The 27848-nt window shown below is 40.8% G+C and overlaps 1 protein-coding gene across 1 annotated transcript in view; it reads right to left on the bottom strand.

Annotated features, from left to right (window-relative positions):
• LOC111969673 (receptor-type tyrosine-protein phosphatase T-like) overlaps window positions 1-27848 on the bottom strand; it is a 398678-nt gene that overhangs the window by 37911 nt on the left and 332919 nt on the right. Inside the window, exons 13-14 of the mRNA XM_070445814.1 lie at window positions 7445-7481; window positions 6044-6100 (exon numbers count right to left, since the gene is read on the bottom strand). Of these exons, the coding sequence (XP_070301915.1) occupies window positions 6044-6100; window positions 7445-7481 (94 nt within the window). The remainder of the gene's footprint in view (window positions 1-6043; window positions 6101-7444; window positions 7482-27848) is intronic.

The following is a 27848-nucleotide window of genomic DNA, read 5'->3' as shown; positions in this document are numbered from 1 at the left end:
GTACGCCAAATAGAAATGTGATTCACATTTTCTTTTTATATACAGTACCGGTCAAAAGTTTTAGAACACCCACTCATTCAAGGGTTTATCTTTATTTTTACTATTTTCTACATTGTAGAATAATAGTGAAGACATCAAAACTATGAAAAAAGTGTTAAACAAATCAAAATAAATGTTATATTTGAGATTCTTCAAATAGCCACTCTTGCCCTGATGACAGCTTTGCACACTCTTGGCATTCTCTCAACCAGCTTCATGAGGTAATCACCTGGAATGCATTTCAATTAATAGGTGTGCCTTCTTAAAAGTTAATTTGTGTAATTCCTTAATGCGGCCTCCTGGACTCCTTAATACGTTTGAGCCAATCAGTGTTGTGACAAGGTATACAAAAGATTTGGTAAAAGACGAAGTCCATATTATGGCAAGAATAGCTCAAATAAGCAGAGAAACAACATTCCATCATTACTTTAAGACATGAAGGCTATGAAACATTTCAAGAACTAAAACGATCAAGCACTATGATGAAACTGGCTCTGATGGGGACCGTCACAGGAAAGGAAGAACCATAGTTACCGCTGCTGCAGAGGATAAGTTCATTAGAGTTAACAGCCTCAGAAATTGCAGCCCAAATAAATGCCTCACAGAGTTCAAGTAACAGACACATCTCAACATCAACTGTTCAGAGGAGACTGAGTAAATCAGGTTTTCATGGTCGAATTGCTGCAAAGAAACTGCTACTAAAGGACACCTATAATAATAGGAGACTTGCTTGTGCCAAGAAACACGAGCAATGGACATTAGACTGGTGGAAATCTGTCCTTTGGTCTGATGAGTCAAAATTTGAGATTTTAGGTTCCAATTGCCATGTCTTTGTGAGACACAGAGTAGGTGAACGGATGATCTTCACATTTTTTGTTCCCACCATGAAGCATGGAGGAGGAGGTGTGATGGTGCTTTGTTGGTGACACTCAGTGACTTATTTAGAATTCAATGCACACTTAACCAATATGGCTACCATAGCATTCTGCAGCGATACGCCATCGCATCTGGTTTACGCTTAGTGAGACTATCATTTGTTTTTCAACAGGACAATGTCCCAACACACCTCCAGGCTGTGTAAGGGCTATTTGACCAAGAAGGAGAGTGATGGAGTGCTGCATCAGATGACCTGGCCTCCACAATCACCCGACCTCAACCCAATTGAGATGGTTTAGGATGAGTTGCACCGCAATGACGGAAAAGCAGCCAACAAATTCCCAGCATATGTGGGAACTCCTTCAAACGTTCCAAGGGGAGCTTGTTGAGAGAATGCCAAGAGTGTGCAAAGCTGTCATCAAGGCAAAGTGTGGTGACTTTAAAGAAATATATTTTGATTTGTTTAACACTTTTTCTGTTACTACATGACTCCATATGTGTTTTTTCATAGTTTTGATGTCTTCACTATTATTCTACAATGTAGAAAACAGTAAAAGTAAAGAAAAACCCTTGAATGAGAACGTGTGTCTAAACTTTGGACTGGTAATGTATACATATATATGAATTTATTATTATTGTTTATTTATTATTTTTCTTTGCATTATTGGGAAGAGCCTGTAAGTACTGTAAGCATTTCACTATTAGTCTACACTTAACGTTTACGAAACAAATACATTTTGATTAGAATTTTGATTTGTTCACAAAGTTGCCTAGTCACTTCACCCCTACACCTATATGTACATATCTACCTCAATTACCTCGTAACCCTGCACATCAACTGATATCCAGTGTATATAGCCTAGTTATCGTTACTCATTGTGTAGTTATTCCTCGTGTTATTATTTGTATCTATTATTTTTCTCTGTATTAATTCACTGTTAGTCTACACCTGTTGTTTATGATGCATGTGACAAGTAACATTTTATTTTATTTGACATAGCTCCCCCAGAGAACGTACCCTTGGGATCAACCGATCCTAATATTGGATCTTTGCATTCACGGTTGCTATGAGATTAGGATATCAGTACCTCCTTAGATATAGTAATTGTAACAGTAGTGCAAAGGATGAAATATATAGTAAAATGAATGTCTGCAGTATTGACATTACACTGAGTACTTGATGCATGGAAGGTGAAGTCATACATGTTTTAAAGTGTGTATTCTTATTTTACATTTAAAGTCGGAAGTTTACATACACCTCAGCCAAATACATTTAAACTCAGTTTTTCACAATTCCTGACATTTCATCCTAGTAAAAATTCCCTGTCTTAGGTCAGTTAGGATCACCACTTTATTTTAAGAGTGTGAAATGTCAGAATAATAGTAGAGAGAATGATTTAATTGATGCCATCTATTTTGTGATGTGCACCAGTCCCTCCTACAGCAAAGCACCCCCACAACATGATGCTGCCACCCCCTGTGCTTCACGGTTGGGGATGGTGTTCTTCGGCTTGCAAGCCTCCCCCTTTTTCCTCCAAACATAACGATGGTCATTATGGCCTAACAGTTCTATTTTTGTTTCATCAGACCAGAGGACATTTCTCCAAAAAGTACGATCTTTGTCCCCATGTGCAGCTGCAAACCTGGCTTTTTTATGGCGGTTTTGGAGCACTGGCTTCTTCCTTGCTGAGCGGCCTTTCAGTTTATGTCAATATAGGACTCGTTTTACTGTGGATATTGTCACGGCTGTCTTCCTCTTCTTCCTCTGAAGAGGTGTAACAAGGATCGGACCAATACGCAGCGTGGTAGGTATCCATGTTTTAATATAGAAAACTGAAAACTGAACTATGAACACCAATACAAAAACAATAAACGTGAACAAACTGTAACAGTCCCGTGTGGCACAAAAACTGACACAGGAAACAATCACCCACAAAATACCCAAAGAACATGGCTGCCTAAATATGGTTCCCAATCAGAGACAACGATAAACACCTGCCTCTAATTGAGAACCAATCTAGGCAACCATAGACTTACATAAACACCTATAATGAACACAACCCCATAACTCTACAAAAAAACCCTAGACAGTACAAACACCCTAGACGAGACAAAAACACACAAACCACCCTCGTCACACCCTGACCTAACCAAAATAATAAAGAGAACAAAGATAACTAAGGCCAGGGCGTGACAGATATAGATACTTTTGTACCTATTTCCTCCAGCATCTTTACAAGGTCCTTTGCTCTTGTTCTGGGATTGATTTGCACTTTTCGCACCAAAGTACGTTCATCTCTAGGAGACAGAACGCGTCTCCTTCCTGAGCGGTATGACGGCTGCGTGGTCCCATGGTATTTCTACTTGCGTACTATTGTTTGTACAGATGAACGTGGTACCTTCAGGTGTTTAGAAATTGCTCCCAAGGATGAACCAGACTTGTGAACCAGAATTTTTTTTCTGAGGTCTTGGCTGATTTCTTTTGATTTTCCCATGATGTCAAGCAAAGCGGCACTGAGTTTGAAGGTAGGACTTGAAATACATCCACAGGAACACCTCCAATTGACTCATATTATGTCAATTAGCCTATCAGAAGCTTCTAAAGCCCTGACATAATTTTCTGGAATTTTCCAAGCTGTTTAAAGGCACAGCCAATTTAGTGTATGTAAACTTACTGTGAATTATAATTAAAATAATCTGTCTATAAACAATTGTTGGAACAATGATTTGCGTCATGCACAAAGTAAATGTCCTAACCGACATGCCAAAACTATAGTTTGTTAACAAGACATTTGTGGAGTGGTTGAAAAATGAATTTTAATGACTCCAACCTAAGTGTATGTAAACTTCCAACTTCAACTGTATGTAGTTACGTCCTTGTGCTGTACTTGTCTATTAATGTTATGTATTATGTCATGCTTTATGTTTTGTGTGGACCCCAGGAAGAGTAGCTGCTGCTTTAGCAGTAGCGAATAGGGATCCTCATAAAATACTAATGACTAGTAAAATGAAAGTCCTGAGAACATTCTAAACAGGTCCTGACATGATGTCCTGGTAACTTACAAGGAACTAGCCAAAGGTCTCCCGAGAAATTTCCCTTGAGACCATCATGCGACCTCCCCTTGACCATCATGAAACGTCCCCTTGTGGTATTGAATGTCCCATGGATGTCCCACATCTTATCAGAACCAAATAGGAACCTTTTCATAACGTTCCCTAATCGACATCAAAATATCTTATTATAATGTTATACTGCGACCAACTGGGACCTGTGCTGAACGTACTGTTATGGTCCCTAGGATAATGTCATTTTCCTAGAACATTCTTGGAATGTCAGTGGGATAACGTCTCACCGAAACCCTTAAAGGGACCTAATGAGAACGTTGCCGAATGTCCTTAGGATGTCCCCTGTTTGCTGGGTGTGCTCAAAGGTAAATACCAAATAGATGTCAATAAAATGTATTRTGTACAATTAAAATTGTCTGTTCATTCCCCACACTGTCTTTATTGCCAACTTGTTCATCTAACCTGGATGTTCTTTTCCCTAGACACCAGAAAGTGATTTCCAGCAACCGTTTTCCGATTTAAGTCAGGGCCATTGAACATTTTGTCACTACACTTCGAGGTAGATGGAAATTCATCGAAGGGTATAAGGGCAAACTTAGCATAAGACAACACCTCACAAAGTCTACCGACTAGATACCAGGTTGGGATGTCTGCATACACTATACATGGTCAGACTTTCCTGACCATGTTAAGTGTATGCAGTCAGATCTCCATGTACCAAGGCAAAGCTCCAATGGTAAGGAAAGCAACACCAAACACAGTGCCACAAAGCAACACATCTATAAATGGGCACCAGCCCCATTGGAGAAAACAGCATTTCCTCTGAATCAAGAGCAAGCAAGCTGTACTCTGTGATAAGGTTTGGAGTTATGGAGAGGGGAGAGGTGGGGGAGGAGGTATTGTACCTCATCCTTTTGAAGTGCACACACATGGCAAGCAACTCATATTTCCTCACAACACAGCATGACACAAGAAGCAAAAACTCTACATACACAATCTGTATGTTAAATGTGTAAATCTGTATGGTATATCTAAATGGTAATTMACATTCACAGACAATATATGGATGAACAAGGTTAGAACATGATTCCTTGTGGAATTTGGCACAGATGTGTAGAAATGGGGTGTATAGACATTACAACCACAGGTCATTGGTCTCTATCTAGCCAGACAGGAGAGTAGCCACCTCTAACTGGTATGATGTTCCATTCAGGGGGTTAGCGCACCGGTGACAAGCAGTGAGGGTGGAGCATAGGCAGGTTGCACAACAGTTGTATGGAGGATGTTTGGGTGAGTAAATGCAGACTCAATTTGGAAATGAAGGGAGGGGGTTGACATAATGTGTCAAGCTTTTGGATGTTTTGCTCAGAGACATATTAGAGCTTATCTTGACTCATCCCTATTGTATAACGCAATAATTACACTGTATGCGTTCCTTGTAGTAAGTCAGACCTAAATATTTGAAAATAAAGTTTAGACATTGCCGTATTTGGCATGATAACTGAATAACTTAATTTACGGTCTTGCTTTACAGTTATAGTGAACCATTTTTGCATATGGCACTTGGATGATAAAAAAGTACGAAATAATGTTCTTGCCACAAGAAAAGAAAAATGACAATCATAAAGAGATCGTGGTAGATGCAAATAACCAAATATTTGTCAGATATTAGTGTTTAAGCGATGTCTATATCTGTTTTTCTACCAAATGTATAACGGAAAAATAGATACATATTCAAATCAGCCTAAAAGATTAATAAGTCCATGAGCAAAACTACAAGACAACTATCGGTCAAACAAATGTCAGGGATTTTTAAATAAACAAACAATGAAAATAATAAGAGGGACGATAACCATACATACTTAGGGCACCAAGCTACAGTAGTCTCAATGGAATCAATGACAGCCAGCTACACTTTTGTGGACCAGACATGCAAACAAATACATTGAGATGAGGAAAGAGAGAAAATAAAAATACAAAACAGAAGAAGTAGGAGGAAACAACCAAAGTAATGTCTGTAAAATAACAGAAGAAAGAAATCTGTCTATCGAGCAATAATCACCTTCACTGGGGATGACAAGTATGTACGGCGTGGTATTTTGTCCCCTACCTATTACCACTAAGAACAAGGTTTATAATTCCCGGTCAGCATGCATGAGAGAAACAAAGAAACAAAGAAAATGTTTCTAAAAAAAGTCGCCTTCATCGTTTCAATTTCACATTTAGCACAGTAGTAGGAAAAAAATCAAGTACTATTGCTAAAACACCTTGAAGAAAACTATGGGCAGTATGATTATACAGTATATATAGATGGTGGAATATATTAATTTCAACAAGCGTCTGATAGCTTCCATTAAAGGGAAAAGGCCAAGTAGTAGAAGTGCTTCTAATAGCATCTTCGGCTCTAAAAATCTACTTCAGAGGAATATTTTAGAGGTTTGATTCTCAGTGCATGTGAATGGGACATTGGAATGCAAACATTGGTATTAACCGTTGATTCTGACTGGAAGAAGGATAAAACGAGATGGAGTAAAAAATGGAAAAAAAACACAAAATATGTTTGAACTTTGTGGCAGTTTCGCTCCAAAATTGAACTTCAACTTTTATGGTGTCCACATTAGGACAYCCTCAATCTCAGCAACATTTCCTTGGTTTAGCGAACAAGAAGCTCAAGAATCCCATGTTAACATTTACTATTATTCAATTCTATACAGTATAAAACTATCAAATCCATTCATATTGAAACAATCAAGCCGTGTATTTGTACTTGAACAGATGAAGGGTCACAAGGTTTAAAATGCATGTTTTTTTTCCCCAAAGCAGACACACAATCAGTGTGCCTACAAGTATAGACTCCAATCACCGTAAAGAGCTCAATTCATAACAGACGGATGGTAAGAGAAAGGAAAGAGCTGATGAGGATAAATGTTTGACACAGACAAAAGAAAACAGGAAAATGAACAACTAAATAAGAAGATTATCGTCAATGCACAAATGTATGTATGTCTAAAAAGATAAGCAGCAACTTAAAACGAAAATGGGAGGAAATCAAACAGAATAATTCAATGGTATGAAATGGGTGAACCGTTTTGAGTTTCTGTCACCATCCATTACATTAATGGAGGTTGTCCTACGATACTACTGATCCTTAATGTGTCCTTTTATAAAGATGGTTCGGAGAAAAGAAAAGAAGTGGAATGGAGAGTAAAAGAAAAGCTGCACAGAATCTTGGACTGTATAGACCGTAACCATGCAGGTTCAACACTGAAAAGGATTGTGGGGCTTGTGGTCACATATGCCTTTAAAATAGGGAAAGTCTACCTCTATGCAGGTGCACATATACCACTCTCAATACAATTAGCATTCATTGGGCCGCGTCGTTGTTAAACATGTATATCTCTGATTTCATTGCATCAAGTCATTTACTTCCTACGTGTGGAAAATATAAGAAGAGTTCTCGTACCTTTAGTGGCCAGTCTCACACAGTTGATTTTGGTTTCCTGAGAAGACAGAGACAGACATAGTTGTTCAATTATATTGTCCCAACACAGTGATGTCCATCACTCTTGTCACGTTCCGCTGGACTTGGGGCTGAACTATAACAAGACGGCACAAGAGAAGAATAGGTATGGGGAAAGGGTTCAGAAATACAGACATTTCAGTCATAGTAATGTGTACACTTAAAAACTGCTGACCCCTAAAGCAGTAAGAGCATTTGTGCTCCAAATGGCATCCACAAGATCAGTTGTGGTTCTCAACCTTTTTTGGTTACCATACCCCGTAAGTACCCCCTCATGTGCATTTTACCAGTAGTCCTACTGTATGTTCTTATAGCACCACTATAGCATTTGATTGAATGAAGCTATTTCTCTCCGTCAACTTTAAACTCGGATTTCACATGAAGTTAGGAAAACCTAGCCCTATATCTAGGTGGATGGCTTTACGTCCCAGACTTCGTGTGGAGAAAAGCTATTAGCGAAACGCTAAACCAACCACTGAAACGACATCTATCATTGAGAGAAATAATTGTCATATCTGTGTGTGTGCTGCACTCAGGGCTGGCTGTCAGTCTGTTATTAGCGAAAGGCTCCGTAAAAGGATCTATACAGAGCCAACATCGCAGCTCAGGGCCTGTCACACAGCCACACAGATGCTGCCATCGTTCATCACCCTCTCTGCTTCTCTTCCTCCATCCATTTCTCTCTTTACCCCCCCCTATCTCAATATCCCCCCATCCCTATATTTCCAGTCCTCGACCATCTCTAAAATAGGTCCCCAAATGGACCTCAGAGTGAGGAGATTAGTTACCCCGGCAACAATAATCTTGGCAAATAATTTTTCACTGCAAATGGCCATGTTAAATAAACTTTGAGGAAACCATCCCAGCAGACAGGGACGTCCTGAGGACATTCGGCGACGTTCCCATTAGGTTCCTTGAGAGTTTTGGCATAACGCTATCCCTCTGACGTTCCGAGAACGTCCCATAATGGTCCCAAGGGAACGTTCTCTAGGGGACCTTTGTCTAGTTCCCTGTAAGTTCCCAGGACGTCACTAAGGATCATGTCAGGACCTTTTTAGGACCTTCCAGGACTTTCATTTGACTAGTTCACAGGACGTCATGTGATGGTCCCTCTGGGAACGTTCTCAAGGGGACCCTGGAAGTTTTTGTCTAGTTCCCGGTTTGTCCGGGGGACGTCACCTGATGGTCTCAAAGAAACATTCTCCCCAAGGCATGTGGTCCATCAAGGCCCTGATTGGTGAACCAATGATCAATTCACAGCTCTTTGTCTTTTGGTAATGGTACAGTGGTTGCTCCACTAAAATTTTCGCGATTATGCTGTGGTACTTTGTGGTTTAGTATGGTACCCTGGGTCAACACTTCATTGCTCCAGACCAGCGCAGAGGGAGTTAGAGCACTGATTATGCTTTTGGGTCCTACTGTGTCTCTAACTGACAATGAGTGGGTGGCATAAACCTAAATAGAATCTGATAATTGTGCACGACTTCAGTATTACTTACTAAAACTGTTGTTACACTAAAGTTTTTAGTATTTTATTTTGTTAGGATTATTTTGCTCTTACTGTAGTAGTGTAGCCCACCCCGGTCACGTTGTACAGCGCCTGAGATGCCCAACGTTCTGTCACTGCATAGCAGTGCAAGCTGTGTTGCTACAGATGCTGGTTCAATACCCGTGCCGCCCTCAACTGGGTGACCCATGAGATGACTGTAGGTTTTTGGTTTCTTGCCCTCTAAAAACATAAATAATTCTAAATAACAAACTGCCTTTATTTACAAATTAGTAACAATGTCTCACCCCATGTTCAAGAATGGACATTTTCTCGCTCATTTTACGTTATTTGAAAACTAAATAATCTCCAAAATATTGTTATTTTTTAAACAATGCGATTATTATTATGATTAATTTAGAATTATATAAAAGCCCCTTGGATATTCTCACAGATATATTATTAACCCTGTTATTAGCAGGACAGTATATATTGCTCATATTGGTCATGGCTCCCGAGTGGCGCACAATGGGATTGCCTTGCAGTTCTCCAGCTGTATCCACTGAAAGTGCATAAGGTTCAAGGCACGCGGGCAGGGGGCACAGGATGGGTCGCAGAGCCACGCACAGAAGATGGACCTAGCCCATGGGGAAGGGAGGAGGAGGACCCCCACCCCGCTACACTGGGAACCACAGAGCAGCACTTTAAGGGACATTGCACTAATAATGGCGCTGACTAGGGAAACGTTCCCACTGTTTTTAGTGCCAGTCTGGATGTTCAAACTGAAACAATGTAACTAATAATGGCATCTTTATGTTTTGTTAATAAAATAATCATAAAAATACTCTTTTAAAATGACAATGTTTATTTAGTTATGGATTCATAACGAATTACTACGGGAATAAATATCACTGAATTACAGAAATATTGGAACAAAGTTGTCTAATGAAAGTAAACAAATGGTTGCTTACTGGAAAATACTCTTTCAAACGCCGGTTTCAAACAACGGTCACGTTGTACACCGCTATTATGGCTATTAGCAGGTAGCTAGACAATGGACTTGCCTAGAAGGAGGGTAGGGGGAGAATTCTATCGTCAAATGTATTTCTAAGTTAGGTTGGCTGTATCACAACCGGCCCGTGATTGGTTGCAATTTCAGTTTAATCCACCAGAAAAGACAAAACAAATAATACCCCAAAAAGTATTATTATGCATCACATCCGACCGTGATTGGAAGTCCCATAGGGCGGTGCACAATTGGCCCAGTGTTTCTCTCCCTCGAAAAAAGAAATACATGTTTTTGCCTTTACAAATATTATTTTGGCCTTTATTCAGATTATAATCGCTCACTTATCGTTATATATTATCAAGTTGATGGCACAGTCATATAGCGGCACCTACACAAAGCTGAGTGACTCACTCATTCATGGCTTTGGATCAAAATAAATAAGCACCAACATTCTTTCTGATAGTCTTTAATAAAGAAATGTGTTGGTTATCCTGTCCTGGACACCATGTACAGTATTATAATAGCCCATTATGTGCTATTAGCAAGACAATATGCCTTTACCAACACCTCTCTGTATTTTGATACAGAACTTTGTGGATGGGGCCTCCCCAGTGGCACAGCTATCAAAGTCACAGCAATTCAAAATGCGCTGCTACAGATACCCATGCTGGCCGCCACCCGGAGACCCATGAGGCGGCTTTTGGTTTTAATTTAGAATCCTCCAATCCTCTATATGTAATTATTGGCGGAGAATCACGTCATATTTTCCGATATACTCTAGGCCTACCGTAGGCGGCATGAGTCTCACTAGTGTTGAGTAATGTGCTGTTAAAAGTGGTGTAGGTCTTATTTATTTAACTTCTCTAGGATAGGGAGCAGCATTTTCACTTTTGGATAAATAGCGTGCCCAATTTGAACTTCCTTCTACTCATCCCCAGAATATAAGATATGAATATTATTAGTGAAACACTCTGAAGTTTCTAAAACTGTTTGAATCATGTCTGTGAGTATCACAGAACTTATGTAGCAGGCAAAACCCTGAGGACTAACCATTCAGATTTCTTTTTTTTGAGGTCACCGTCTGTTCAATGAGTTTTCATTGGGATACTAGATTTCTAATCAACCTGTTTGCAGTTCCTACCGCTTCCACTGGATGTCACCAGTCTTTGGAAATAGGTTGAGGTTATTCCTTTGTGCAATGAAGAAGAACGGCCATCTGGAATCAGTGTAACGTTATGTGTACTGTTTGAGAGTTGCGCAAGACTAGAAAAGTATCGTTAGTTTGTGGTCATCCTGTATTGAAAACAGATAGACCCATCTTCAATTTGATCGATTATTAACGTTTACAAATACCTTAAGTTGTATTACAAAAGTAGTTTCAAATATTTTGGCAAAGTTTAGAGGTAATTTTTGAGATATTTTGTAGTGACGTTGCGCAAATTGGAAGTTTCTGGATCAAACGCACCAAATAAATGGACATTTTGGATATATATGGACGGAATTAATCGAACAAAAGGACCATTTGTGATGTTTATGAGACATAAAGGCATGATTTATATTTTATTTCTGCGTTTTGTGTTGCGCCTGCAGGGTTGAAATATGCTACACTCTCTTTGTTTACTGTTGTGCTATCATCAGATAATAGCATCTTATGCTTTCGCCGAAAAGCCTTTTTGAAATCTGACGTGTTGGCTGGTTTCACAACGAGTGTAGCTTTAATTTGGTATCTTATGTGTGATTTAATGAAAGTTTGATTTTATATAATTTTTATTTTATTTGGCGCTCTACATTTTCCCCAGATATTGGCCAAGTGGGACGCAAGCGTCCCACATATCCCAGAGAGGTTAAAGAGAATATTGAAGTTAGAAGCAATAGGATTTGAAGCAATAGCCTACAATTATTTTAGCACCGTTTCGCACTGCTCGGAGTCAAGCATGGGGACTGGTCTTGATAAATCAATGAGATTTTTATTTTCACTGAATCTCCATTTGGGTATTGGTTACACTACAATTAGAAATGTTATGCTCTTAGTGTAACCTTTATTTAACTAGGCAAGTCAGTGCAGAACAAATTCTCATTTACAAGGACAGCCTACTCCTTCCTCCCCATCGGGGAATTGAACCCTGTACTCCTGACCGTCATGTTGTACAGCACCATATTTTCCTACAGCGCCATATTTTCCGTTCCATCCTAACGAAACCCAGAGGGTTTTTCGTTTTTCGTGGAATAGAAACACCATAATATTAATCAAATTAATTAAGCAAAATTTCTTAAAATCAGTCCCATATACTATGTTCTTAGAAAAAAAGGGTTTAAATTCTCTAGTACAGCCACTATTGAAGGCTATCAAATGCTTCTAAAAGATGCCCTTTGGTGGTCAAACCAGCACTAACTAGCATGGTACCAGAGGTTGGCAATTAAATAACGTGCCATAGAATTCTGCGGCACCACATAAGCTGTGCTGCAGTAGGCTGCACCTTTTAAAGCACGAACCACTGTAGGGACACCCACACAAACAAACAGAGCTTTTAACAATGTTTTCAACTTACATATTTGACACAATTTGCAGTGGTGTAAAATACTTAAGTAAACATAATTTAAAGTACTACTTAAGTCATTTTTTGGTTATCTGTACTTTACTGTACTATTTATATTTTTGACTACTTTTACTTCACTACATTCCTAAAAAATATAATGTACTTTTTACTCCATACATTCCCTGATACCCAAAAGTACTCATTACATTTTCAATGCTTAGCAGGACAGGAAAAATATCCAATTCACGTACTTATCAAGAGAACATCCCCGGTCATCCCTACTGCCACTGATCTGGTGGACTCACTAAACACACATGCTTCATTTGTAAATGATGTCTGAGTGCTGGCTATCCATTAAAAAAATATAATAATTAACGGTGCCATCTGGTTTGAATAATATTTTTGAATTTGAAATTATTCATAATTTTACTTTTGAAATGTAAGTACAGTATATTTTAGCAATTACATTTACTTTCAATACTTAAGTATATGTTAGCTTTTACTCAAGTAGTATTTTACTGGGTGAATTTCACTTTTACTGAAGTATGACAATTGGGTATTTTTTCCACCACTGACAATTTGACATATGTTTATTCATACAGTAATTATTATTTAATTTCCGAGTGAGAAGTTTAGTTACCCCAGCAACAATTATATTGGAAAATCATATTTCACTGCAAATGGCCATGTTAAATAACCTTTGAGGAAATCATCCTAACAAACGGGACGTCCTGAGGACATTCAGCAACTTTCCAATTAGGTCCCTTAAGGGTTTCAGCATGACGTTATCCCTCTGACATTCTGGGATTTGAACCCACAACCGCTTGGTTCATGACATTCCAATTTTCCTGATACACCACCATTTCTGTATCGATGACTGATTTCACCTGTAGGCATATTCCTACACTTGGCACTTCAAAGTAAATCTCAGCTCTGCTAAAAATACACTCAAGAATAACTATTATATGTATCATAGTGATTCAGCAGTAACATGAAAACAGAATAATATGCCCCACCAACATTAAACAACTACACTAAAAACCCAAACTCAAATTGCTGAAATAAGTAAATGAAATCGATGAGAGAATAGTCAGATTAACTGATAATTAGTGCAGATTTAGTGCAGATGGCACTCTTTTGTTTAGTGCAAATATGTATTATAGGTAATGAATGTGTAGTGGACTTCTGAAATTCTGCAGACTTTGTGGCGCAGCAGAAAGAAAAGAATACCCCAAAATCCAGAGGTTGTACATTCAAATACAAGGTGGGGTCATGTTGAAAAATGTGTACTAAGTGATCATGTCAAATATCATTGTCATTGTTTAGAGATTCTTACACTATTTTAGCTGAACAGTGTAGCACTTACTTTAAAACCCCGATGCCATTTCAGTACTTTACTTATAATGGTTTGGGACCTGGGACAATCTGTTGAGATTCAGGGGATCATGACGCAACGTCCAAATAACTTCCTAAAGAAGTCCTTGCGGGAGTCCCTGGGACAAACCGGGAACTATACAAAACCTCCAGGGTATCATGACACTGACTGAGTGTCCCAGGACAAGACAGACTCAACGTCAGACTGTCAATCATAACAATAACACTACTGAACTAACTTTTCCAAAGCTCATTTTCAATTTACTCCCTGTTTTTCTCATTTTCTTGCTCTGCAAAGAAAACTCAACAGATTGAACAGCGTCTTGGATAAACGAGCAGACCGACAGAAGAGAGGGGAGGTGACCAGTGCAAGGCTATATACCAGTGCAGGGCTATATATATACTCCAAGCTTCGTCAGGCAAGCTGACAAGGCTTAAATAACAGGAGTACATCACTTAAACAAAGTGACAGCTGAGCTTTGCCTTTTGCCCCTCTAGTCCAATAAGGCAGTGACAAACTGTCAAGCACTTTTTTAGGATGATTCCGGGCTAGCAGAGGAGGAGGAAAAAATATGTCACTCCAGGCAGTCCAATCCATTATTTGACCGATTCACTGAGTTTGAGTGACAAGCCTTCGCTGGATTAGGACACATTATTAAACCAAATATGACAGGCATTAGACAATTTGCTTTTTCAAATAATCACATTGATTTTTAAAAATCCTCTGAGTATTACATCTCGTTTTCACATTTTATCAGTCAGCTAAGGCTATGTGGAGTTGGAGGATTTATAAAATGATGTGTGACTTGAAAATACTTTGTTATCCCTCATACTACCAACGTATTTTGCATGCATGGATAACCAACTGGGGTCATTTTAAAACTATTGGAAAAAGCAACAATCATAGCAAAATATAAAACATTTAACATTGACATAAGACATTTATATAATGTTATCTGAAAAAAAAAGAAGACTTATTTGAGCAAAATTACAATTAATTACTGGTAAATAAAAATGTATGTCAAACCTACTAATCCCTTTGAAAACATTTATTCTAGTGTCAATTGACTACAACGTGTAAATATGATCATTTTGGTACCTCAGTGCATCACAACGAGTAAATTAAGGTTGGGTTTGCATTAACAATATGTCAACTATCCATGCCACCTTTTGCCCAAACACGGTATAAAGGCCAAGCTCCACATGCAAATCTTCCTCTTTGAGACCGAGCGAACAGCCTTTTACGGATTTTCCATTAATTAGCATATTCAGTATTGTTTTAGTAGTGGCATAGTATCCACTAGATTTGAGTTAGATTATTATTGGAGTTAGTGTAGTAGTATTAGTAGTAGTAGCAGTAGCAGTAGTATTAGTAGTAGATGGTAGTGCTAGCGTGACCATGCCTTCGGTTAAAAAATGCATGGGAGGACGCACAGCTATCCATGGCTTGCAAGGACCCTACCATATGCAATGGGTGATTGGAATTTGTCGGTCCCTGAGTCTGCACAAGTAACGCTAGCTTTGTTAGCTGTCTCCCAACTTCAACCTTGTGAAGATGTGCTTCCATACCAAGATGACGCTAACTGCCTATGCAGTTCCCACAATGTTGCTAGATGGTCAGATGGCATCCGACGCTACCACTTCTGCTGGCTGACAACGATCATACCCGCGACCAGTGGTGGTGAGTATAGCTAGAGACTGCTGGTTATGTATCTGGTTATGTATATTTTGATAGCTAATCATTATCACTATAATTCTAGCGAAGCAGGCTAGCTGAAGTTAGCTAGCTACCTAGTTAACGTTAGTTGGCTACCTCAATGCATCTAAGATTTGGCTTGGAAACACAGTAACATTTCAAAAGGAGGCAAATAATTAGTAGGAAACCCTTTTGTCATACTCTTCCAAGCCATAAGACTGCTGAACAACTAATCAAAATGCCACCCGGACTATTTACATTGACCCCCCCTTGTTTTTACACTGCTGCTACTCGCTATTTATTATCTATGCAAAGTCACTTTACCCCTAACTACTGTACATGTACTAATTACCTCGACTAACCTGTACCTCTGCACATTGACTTGGTACCAGGACACCCTGTATATAGCCTCGTTATCGTTTTGATATTTTATTTTAAATTTTAAATATTTTCTCAACTCTACTTCTTGAACTGCATTTTTGGTTACTTGGTTGTAAGTAAGTGTAACCGTTGTTAAAGTACTATGTGAATTTCACCAGGTTCATATATGAATATGTCATGTTGATTTGTTATTATGCATGCCTGCATCCTGGGAGTAGGGGAGTGTGTACTTACGTTATGCCCTGCGTGCTCGTGCTCAAATCATTTTGATGCACTATGAGAGGTAGGCCCGCTTTTTCTGTTGTCTTAAGAAAAGTTTGATTATTTTAAGCACAAAGTCATACACACAGTGTTTTGTTCATGAATAATGTTGTATATTTAGAGGTTACTCATAAGTGGATGTTATTGTTAAGATGCACTTGTAATTGTACTTTTTAGGATGATATCAACATTCTGAATTCAACATGTGGTTAATAGCTAGCTAAGGTATTAGCAGGCTATTGTATGTGTGAACGTCCCTTGTATTGTGCATCTGTTGTAGAAAGAGGCGACGATTCGTAGAACATATGTGCTCTACAAATGTTTTATTTTATTTTGGATGCAGGTATGTGGTTTTATCTATGTAAAATATGTTATGTGTTGATACATAATAAGGAGAGGCTGTACCAATTTTTGTATTCGGAAATCATTATGATGTACTATGAGAGAAAGAAGCGACGATTCGCAGAACATATGTGCTCTGCAAATGTTTTATTTTCTTTTGGATGCAGATGCAGGATGCAGAGAGTGAATTCTGCTTAATTAAAACTACCTGATCTCCAAAGTCCACGTCTATAGTCTCAATCAACCACACACAACGCAGAGTTAAGTTACTGCGGTGCATACTGCACCGGTTACATAAGAAGTTCACGGTAATGTCTACACCTGTTGTATTCGGCGCATGTGACAAATGCAATTTGATTTGATTTGTGGCCATACCACCCTGAACAAGCAAGTACTTAGATGGGAGAATGCCTGGGAATACCCAAATCAAATTGTATTGATCGCATACACATATTTAACAGATGTTATTGTGGGTCTAGTGAAAAGCTTGTGTTCCTAGCTCCAACAGTGCAGTAATATCTAACAATACACAGAAATCCAAAAAGTAAATTAATGGAATTTAGAAATATTAGGACAATCAATGTCGAATTCCGGAGTATAATATATACTGTATATATACAGTGGGGAGAACAAGTATTTGATACACTGATGATTTTGCAGGTTTTCCTACTTACAAAGCATGTAGAGATCTGTAATTTTTATCAAAGGTACACTTCAACTGTGAGAGACGGAATCTAAAACAAAAATCCAGAAAATCACATTGTATGATTAAGTAATTAATTTGCATGACAAAAGTATTTGATACATCAGAAAAGCAGAACTTAATATTTGGTACAGAAACCTTTGTTTGCAATTACAGAGATCGTACGTTTCCTGTAGTTCTTGACCAGGTTTGCACACACTGCAGCAGGGATTTTGGCCCACTCCTCCATAAAGACCTTCTCCAGATCCTTCAGGTTTCGGGGCTGTCGCTGGGCAATACGGACTTTCAGCTCCCTCCAAAGATTTTCTATTGGGTTCAGGTCTGGAGCTGGTAGAACACTAGGACTTGAGATGCTTTCTTACGGAGCCACTCTTAGTTGCCCTGGCTGGTGTTTCAGGTGTGTCATGCTGGAGACCAGCCCGACCATCTCAATGCTCTTCTGAGGGAAGGAGGTTTTGGCCAAGATCTCGCGATACATGGCCCCATCCATCCTCCCCTCAATACGGTGCAGTCGTCCTGTCCCCGTTGCAGAAAAGCATCCCAAAGAATGATGTTCCACCTCCATTTCACGGTTGGGATAGTGTTTCTTGTACTCATCCTTCTTCTTCCTCCAAACACGGCGAGTGGAGTTTAGACCAAAAAGCTCTATTTTTGTCTCACAGACTACATGACCCTCTCCATTCCTCCTCTGGATCATCCAGATGGTCATGGCAAACTTCAGACGGGCCTGGACATGCGCTGGCTTGAGCAGGGAGACCTTGTGTGCGCTGCAGGATTTTAATCCATGACGGCGTAGTGTGTTACTAATGGTTTCTTTGAGACTGTGGTCCCAGCTCTTCTTCATAGTAAACTGCCAGCTCCTCAGTCCCAGTTGCTAATACATGCATATTATTATTAGTATTGGATAGAAAACACTCTGAAGTTTCTAAAAACTGTTTGAATGATGTCTGTGGTATAACAGAACTCATATGGCAGGCAAAAACCAGAGAAAAATCCAAACAGGAGTGGGAAATCTGAGGTTGGTCGATTTTCAACCAAGCCCCTATTGAATACACAGTGGGATATGGATGAGTTTGCACTTCCTACGGCTTCACTAGATGTCAACAGTCTGTAGAACCTGTCTGATGCCTCTACTGTAAAGGGGGGCTGAATGAGACAGGAATTAGTCAGGTCTATCATGACCTGACCATGGCGCGTTTCACATGAGAGGGAGCTCTGTTCCATCGCACATCTGAAGTCAATGTAATTCTCCGGTTGGAACGTTACTGAAGATTTATGTTAAAAACATTCTAAAGATTGATTCAATACATCGTTTGACATGTTTCTACTGACTGTTACGGAACAATTTGACATTTCGACTGCTTTTAGTGAACGCGCTTCCTGACTTTGAATTTGTTTACCAAACACGCTAACAAAAATAGCTATTTGGACATAAATGATGGACATTCCCGAACAAAACAAACATTTATTGTGGAAGTGGGAGTCCTGGGAGTGCATTCCGAGTATTGCTGCTAGTGGAATAGTGAGAGTGGTAGGGCCTATAGCAGGATGCTTCAAAAAGCATGCATCATTCCTCAAAGTCAATTCAAACCAAATGTTGAAGAAACTCAAGTTGCGTCAACATTTGCGCATGGCAACGGCCACATTTGCGCGTGGCTACGGCCTACGGCCAACTCCAGTTGCTTCGCGCAAATGTAGCAGGCCAACTCAAGTTGCTTCCACGCCGTTGTTGCGCTGCATTGGCCACTCGAGGTTTGGCTGCTCCTGTTACAATGTAAATTGTCTGGGAAAGCCCAGGAAGTAGTAGCTGCTCTCTCCCTGGAAGACAGCTTACAGTACAATATAGTTAAAACAACCGTGTTGCGGGTTTATGAGTTAGTGCCTGAAGCTTATAGGCAGCTCTTCAGGAACAACAAAAAACCCTCTCACCATTATTTTGTTGAGTTTGCTAGTGACAAAGAGTCTTTATTTAATCGCTGGTGTTCAGCCAGCAAAGCTAACACCTTTTCTGATATTCGGGAGTTGATGTTGTTGGAGGATTTAAAAAGCAACCTCCCTGATGCAATTGTAGTTCATTTAAATGAACAGAAAGTGGCGACATTGGCCCAGGCAGCAGTGTTGGTACGCTTTGACACACACGACTGTCTTTGGTGCACTTCGGTTTGAAGGCCGAATGATTAGGTCATCAGTGCCTCGTTCGGATCGCTTTTCCTCCGACAACCCTAAGCCATCGCACAAGATCCGTGAATGATTATTTTCCTCTACCTCGCTTAGATAACTGCATTGATATAATTGGCTCTGCTGCTTACGTTAGATTTGCTAAAAGGTTATTGGCAGGTGCCTCTGACCTCTCGAGCTTCTGACATCTCGGCTTTCGTTACGCCTGATAACTTCATACAATACACTGTGATGCCCTTTGGAATGTGTAATGCACCTGCTACTTTTCAGCGCCTAGTTAACATTGTGTTCGCGGATGTGCCAAATTGTACTGCTTACCTTGACGATGTGGTGATTAATTCGTCTACTTGGTCTGATCATCTCACCACCTTAAAGTGTTTTTCAGCGGTTGGAGAATGCTTCTTTAACCCTCAATTTGGCCAAGTGTGAGTTTGGGAAAGGTACTGTACTTAGGGAAGCAGGTAGGACGAGGTCAAGTGCGCCCAGTAACTGGCAAAGTGGAAGCAATTGTTGCTTTTCCTGCTCCCACGACTCGCCGCCAGTTGCGCAGAATCCTGGGGATGGTAGGGTACTATTTTTTGACGGTAGTGGCTCCCCTTACATCTCTGCTCAGTCCCAAAGTATCATTTAAGTGGTCCCAGGAATGTAACTATACTTTTGGGTCCGCCAAAGCGCTACTTTGTAGTGCCCCAGTGCTTGCCGCCCCCAACTTTGAAAAACCTTTTAAGTTGGAGGTAGACGCTAGTATAGTGGGGGTGGGTGCAGTTCTCTTGCAGTAAGATGAAGAGGGAGTGGATCGGCCCGTCAGTTTCTTCTAGTCAAGGTACTCCACCATTGAACAAGAGACGCTGGCTTTATTGCTAGCCTTACAGTTTTTTTTAGGTATATGTGGGCTCCAGTGCCTTGCCTGTACTGTTCTTCACGGACCATAATCCTTTAGTGTTTCTAAAGCAGATGTACAATCAGAACCGCCAATTTATGCGATGGCCTCTGATTGTACAAGGATACAATGTACAAATTAACTATTTGAAGGGTTCGGCGAATGTGGTTGCCGATGCTCTATCACGGGTTTAGTAACTGGGGATGCGTGATGAATTTTGTTATTGAAAACTGGAAGTTTGCAGGTTTTGGGGTGGGCGTGTTATGTTCCCCAGTTTTCTGTGTTATGGGTTTGTTTGTGTTTGAACGTGTGTATTTCAGGAAATGGCTTCCTGAAGTCCAAAGCAGCTGATTGGTCGGCCCCATTTCAGATTGGAGCTCTGACCCCGCCCTCTCGTCAGGAGATACAGCTGTCTGCAATTAAAAACTCCTTCTCCAGCTGGATAAAAGCCAGCATTCCTTTGTTAGAAGGGAGAGCTTCTTGGATGTCCTGTGTTGGTTGTTGCTCAGAGACAGTTTTGTTATAAAGTATTTTGTAGCCGCTACTTCTGAGGTATGTGTGTGCAAATAGGATTGTGTTTTTGATGATTGACATTGTTCACTTTAAGTTTGTATTATTCTGTATTTGTTCCCAGGGGAGAAGGGGAAGGCACCTTGGGAGTGCTTAGGCAAGAGACCTGCGGGCATACATATACCCTTATTATGTACTCTGTCTATGCACACTAGGTAAGACCTGGGCGGACCCCCCCCCTGTATTTTGGTTAGCGCGCCAGGTGGTGCTAAGAATAGGTGGGTAGGTAGGAGAGGGGGCTCTTTCTTTGCTTTGGTTGCGTCCAGCCCCTTTTCCCTGTTAATGGTAAAATTATCTGCCTTTGTCATCCTTACCCGCACCTACAATCCCATACCTCTTTCACTCCACAGGGAGTTGAGTTGTAGCGGGGTGTTGCATTCCCTCCACCAAGAGGCGTGCGTAACACAAGTGTTCATACCACTGACATACTTTCATGAGCTGTTTTGACTGCAACCAAGCAAATACAGTATGCAGATTTTGTACACAGTTATACCTTGTTATAACCAGTACATAAGGTGCTCCATCTCTCTGAAGTTGATCTGTCGATCTGGTCAATCTAATGCAGTTCCCCCTCCACCCTCTAACTTAATATTATGTCTCCAGAGAAACCTGGATTCAAATAAATACTTTTTTAGATTTGCCCTAGAATAACTACTTTTTTGGGGAATACTCACCAACACAGCTTTCTGTGCATAGCTGAGTTCTGTATTGCAGTTTTATCAAGTATTTATACCCTTGGCAGATTTTAAAATGCACGAAAATAGGGTAATTTTGGTTTTGTACATAGTCATATGATACGTGATATAGAAAAGTACAATCTTAGGCGAGTACATGGAGAGCTATATCTCTGCTGGTGATCTGTCTATCTGTTCAAAATTACTGGTACAGGTCCCCCTCCACCCTCTGGTAACTTGTTAGTATGTCTCCAGAGAAACCTAGATTCAAATAGGTCTCCAAGGTCCTATTTTATCAAATTACCCTAGGTGGAATTAGGTGTTTTTGGCTGGGATCCAAATTACCTCAAAGAAGTCCATTTTGATACAGAAAAACTAAACAATGATTTAAATGCATTGAGAACAAGTTGATGGACAAAGTCATGACACATTTGAAGAATTGAATGAACCACCTTTGGGCTATGATCAGAAATATGTCTCTAGGGTCAAAATTACCCCAGTCAGTAGAATGTAGAAACACACAAGCACAGGCATATACACTTCCAGCATATCATAACCCAGACACATCCACTGAACTTCGGGGGTAATTGAAACCGCACCTCAGCATCAGGCAAGCTTATAAAATAAAGGTGATAGAGATGGAATAAAGGCCAAGAGCTGATAAAAACATGCGAAATAGGGGGAAATAATAATAGAGCTTGCCTATATCATTGAGTTATTGGCACTCTTGTTCCATTTCTATGACCTGTACGTGATGAGGGAGAGGGTACAGAGAGAAAGAGAGAGTACATTTGGAACAATCTAGTATTTGAGAGTCTAAAAGCATCTCTTAGATGATCCTGAGATAGAGCTCCTGATATGGCCTGTGTAAGAATCCCTGTGACATTAACTTCTTAAATAGGGATTGGAGAGTATTGAGGAGGAGCGGAAGAGGAGGAAACAAGGATCATATCGACTAACTTCAATCGAGAGGCAAGTAGTCGTGGCACTACTGTAATGTATATAGAGTAAGGTTGGCAGGTGTTTATGGAACACTCATCCTCAAAAAAACAAAAGGTGCTTTTCTCTTTCTTCCGTAACTTATTCCTACCCTAAGTGAATATTTCACAGAGAGACCGGGCACGTTTTTCTCTTTTTACTATGACTCTCCATATACATCTACATTGATTCTGGTATCTTCTTGCTGTGTTTTTTTCCCTCTTTAATTTACAGTGGCTAATAAGTGCTCGTAAAAGTTTTTATGAACCACCTCCCTAGAGAGAGGGCTAGTTGGCCAAGGAACATGATAACTAGGGGCTTGATGAATGCAAACAAAGCATCACCGATGTCAACTGTGTTCATTGTTGGTACACATGAGCTCCACTTCAATGCACCTGGCATTTCATTGAAAAAACTTGTGAAAGCCAAAAGAGAATTCCCCATTCACCACCGCTCACCTGTTTCACAACAATCTGCTTATGCATGGGCTCGACCTGAAAGGAGGTGGCCATTTGCAAAAGATTTTACAACAAGATGGTTAATAAATGTAGGGTTTCCGATACTGGAAAGTTATGTACGGATTGTTGTTTAAAACCTCTACGAGATCGGTGTCCCTATACCTGGACGGTTGAGCTAACGTGCGCTAATATGATTAGCATGACGTTGTAAGTAACAGCAAACTTTCCAGGACATAGACATGTCTTCTATGGGCAGGAAGCTTAAATTCTTGTTAATCTAACTGCACTGTCCAATTTACAGTAGATATTACTTTGAAAAAATACCATGCTATTGTTTGAGGAGAGTACACAACAAAAAACATATATCACGGCAACTTGTTTGATACATTCATCTCTGAAGGTAAATAATGTACTTACATTCAGTAATCTTGCTCTGATTTGTCATCCTGAGGGTCCCAGAGATAAAATGCAGCATAGTTCTGTTTGATAAAATACATTTTTATATTCAAATGTAGGAACTGGGTTCTACAGTTTGAACCCCTGCTGTCTCTGGCTCGACACCCACCCTGCCCGGCCATCTAGATGTGTGAAAGTTAGTGTATAAGCTAATGATCCATCATGTATGACAATCCTGGGAGTGTGTAAATTAAATGTTGTATTACCATATCATTTCTGTATGTTCTCTATAGTTATGTACTTGAAAATGTATCAATTGACCAATTCGGCACATTTGGGCAGACTTGCAAAATATTGTCCGGTATTGCAATGCTTCACTGGATCAATCTGAAACGTTGCACACACACTGTTGCCATCTAGTGGCCAACATCTAAATTGCGCCTAAACTGTAATATTATATTACGGCCTTTCTCTTGCATTTAAAAAATTATGAAACAAAAACAAAATAGAAAACACATGTTTTATTGTTTGTATTATCTTTTACCAGATTTTATGTGTTCTATTCTCCTACATTAATTTCACATCTCCACAAACTGGAAAGTGTATCCTTTCAAATGGTATCAAGCATATGCATATCCTTGCTGCAGGTTCTGAGCTACAGGCAGTTAGATTTGGGTATGTCATTTTAGGTAAAACATTTAAAAAAAGGGGCCGATCCTTAAGAGGATGTATTAATGTTGCTTGGCTGAGTTGCAGATGCAGGTCTCTAGTTGGGAGTTGGTACACATCTTGTGGCTAACAGCGCTAGCCTGAGCTGAATACCAAGTCCCTGTGGTGCAGCTGGTGGAACCACTGTAGAAGACACAGACAGCCCCAGAGTCCTAACACGCTCACATCACCAGTCTAAACTGTGGTCTGACATGGCATGGGACTTTCCAGGAACTAACACTAAAGCTAAGCAGTGAAGCGAAATGTGGTACTTTTGTTCTTCTGAAATGACATGATAATTATGCCCCTTAAGAACTGAACAAAAACAAGTAAAAGACAGAATAAAAGGAAACTCCTTCTCCATCCCCCCCAAAACACTATGACTCAGAATATCTCATTAGTAAATAAATAAACAAGCAGACACGTTCACATAACAAGAGACAATAATTTGGGCCTGACCTGAAAGGAACCGTACGTGACCGAACAATTTGTAACAGGGTCTTTGATAGGCTTGAAGGTGATTATCTTCAGATACAGTCAGAACTGAAACAGCCCAATAAGTACGTGTTAAAGAGGGGGCAAGGTGAGATGAGCACATTTCATTTTGACTCACTTTAACTACCTTTGGTGACAGGCCAAAGCATTGACATCCTTACTGAGTGAGAGTCTGGGTTGTCTCAGACGCAGTCTGCCTGTCTGCCAAGGGACAATGGGGTAAGGCACTCTGGTTTTTACAGGGAGTGCTCCTTCTGATGGATGCTCTTCCCGTTTTGTGCCGAGTACAGGGGAATCAAATCTGATTGACACCCACTGTCATACGAAAAACAACTCCTGCCCTCCACTTTGGGTGAACGGTTGTTAATTCGAGGCTGCATGGCCGACGTGAGCCTTTTTACCTGTCAAGGGGAAGGCTGAATTTTGGAGGCCATTTTATCAAAGTGCCACCTGCTTTGTTCAATTTCTCTCCCATCTTTCTGTGTCACTGTGTCACTGTTCAGGTTCAGCTCTTTGCTTCGTGCCACTTTGAAAGCACCTGAATACTGCTGCGTAAACATATAGTTTCTTTCTGTACCTCACCATGTTCAAAATTCTAGATGCTGGGCAAAAGTACACAGAAAATTTTCGTAATTTGCTCCCCGTCTGGTTGGTACTACAGGAAATGGAGAGGGTGTGTTGTGTCTGAATTGTCAAGCCTTAACATCATATCCTGGGGGGAGCAAATCCTGACGCAAATATGACCAGTCAGTCAATATGGCCGCCCTCCTAGCCACTACTGTGTAGGACAAGCAGCCTGTACTCAAGAAAGAAGCCTGGGGGACTTGAGAGGCCAGAGAGGGGGTTGTTTCGAGCGCAATTGGCAGTGCCAGGAGAGTTGGCGACTGTAGTTGGCACCCGCCGTGGCTGAGGAATCAGCAGACAGCTCGTCTGTATTGGGAGGAAAAGCCTCCCTCGACCCTCTTTTCTCTCACTATCTCTCTCTCTCCCTCCCCATTTCTCTTTCCAGACTTAAACTCTACACCCCTAGGCAATGTATTTTCTTGTCTTTTATGTCGGGGGGCTTGGGTGGCATCGCATAGCTTCGGAAAAGCCTGCTCGGGCTCATTTGATGTGCATGCTTTCTAATTGGCACAATGAAAGGATGAAAGAATGGCATCTTAGGGATGCCACCTGTGAAAGGTGACTTGATGAGCAAACTAGGGATTCAAGCTGTGCTGCCATCATGCACAACTCAAATCACATGGATATTTCATGCTGTAGTAGTGGGTAAGGGAATATGCACAGTACCGTCAGTACGTACACTATGTAGTCTACTGAAAGATGGAGAGTATAAGTGAGTAGCAGCAGTTTACACTCAGCATTTACATATGTGACAATAGCTAAATGGAAAAACCATTAGATTAAATAATAATGATGGGCTGGCATACTTTAAAGCCACGGGGAAACAGTTAAGCCGCACTTGATTTTACATTTCTGGTATCTAACCTGCATGTAATGGGGGGAAATTTAAGTGAAAAGAGAAACAGATTAAGGAATGAGAGACGTGAAATAAATGCCTTATTCTTGATGGCAGGTCTAAACTACCGAGCTAAATCCATATTTTATGCAATAACTTTATCGAAAAGGTTCTCACTGAGCCTAAAACTCACAGATTGAATTGACTGAGATCCAATGAAATCATTAAGTCGATGTGACCACCGCTCAGGCACACTGAACCACATCATGGGAAAACACATCATTGGTGTCAATGCCAAACAAAGTTACAGAGGTGGAAAATTATGAAAATTAAATTAAAACCCTCTGGTTTTAAGCAATTTCGAAAAATATATATATATATTTTTTTTTATATATAAAAATATACATGTGCATGCTGTTTACGATTTGGCAAACAAAGAAGAACAGGCAAATGCTATTGTACATCCTGTCACGTCTGCTCCCGCTCTCCCTCCCCCTGGCGCTTGAGGGGGCCAGGCTGCCCTGCATCACGTACTTATGCCATCTATTACGCACACCTGCGTTCCCTCGTCACACGCATCAGCGATATTGGACTCACCTAGACTCAATCATCACCTGTTTATTTCCTCCCCTATATTTGTCAGTTCCCTTGCTCTGTTCCCTGCTGCTGCATTGATTGTTTTTTGTCTGTGTTTACTAGTTTGCTGACACTGTTCCTGTCTTGTTCCATGTCCGTTCTTTATTAAATGTTTGACTCCCCGTACCTGCTTGGTCTCTCCAGCGTCATTCCATGTGACAGAATGCAGCAGCCATCTACAAAGCATTGGGGAGTGGTGGTGGTGGTGACATCGGCTCTGGGTCGTCTCTGATGGAACCGGGGATGCCTAGCCAGCTCGTCGGGCTTCCACGCCCTAGCTGGCTCGAGAGGTTTCCTTGCCCCGGTTGGCTCGGATGGCACCCATCCCAGCTGGATTGTCAGTTCATGTTCGCCCAGCCGGTCCAGGATTTTTTGTTTTTTTTGTTTTGTTGGTGACGTCGGGGTGGATTCCGCCACCGATGGAACCGGGGGTGCCTAAGCCAGCCCGTCGGGTTCCACTACCCTGGCTGGTTCAAGAGGTTTCCTCGCCTCAGTTGACTCGGTGGGTTTCCATTCCACGTCACAGTCCACCAGATCTTCGGGCTCCTTCTCTGCAGCGGGATCGACAGGCGTCTTGACTCAGCCGGATCGTCGGGTTTCCACGCTCCTGCCGGATCGTTGGGCTTCCACGCCCCAACCGGCTTGCCCATGTCTTGGCCGGTTCGCCCAGGTGGGACGCCACATGGCACCCTAGAGGGGAGGGTACTGTCACGTCTGCTCCCGCTCTCCCCCCCCCTTGGCGCTTGAGGGTGCCAGGCTGCCCTGCATCACGCACTCCTGCCATCTATTACGCACACCTGACTTCCCTCGTCACACGCATCAGCGATATTGGACTCACCTAGACTCAATCATCACCTGTTTATTTCCCCCCCTATATTTGTCAGTTCCTTGCTCTGTTCCCTGCTGCTGCATTGATTGTTTTTTGTCTGTGTTACTAGTTTGCTGACGCTGTTCCTGTCTTGTTCCATGTCCGTTCTTTATTAAATGTTTGACTCCCCGTACCTGCTTCGTCTCTCCAGCGTCATTCCATGTGACACATCCCTTTTGCAATTTTACTGTACATTCAATTGGCTGATAGGTAATGTATTACTAGTTCATAAATCAACTTAGTTGTACTTCAAACCAG

The sequence above is a fragment of the Salvelinus sp. IW2-2015 genome, linkage group LG11 (assembly GCF_002910315.2).
Source record: "Salvelinus sp. IW2-2015 linkage group LG11, ASM291031v2, whole genome shotgun sequence".
Lineage (NCBI taxonomy): Eukaryota > Metazoa > Chordata > Actinopteri > Salmoniformes > Salmonidae > Salvelinus > Salvelinus sp. IW2-2015.
Note: the sequence above shows the minus strand (reverse complement) of the source record. Positions and strands in the feature narration are given on the sequence as shown.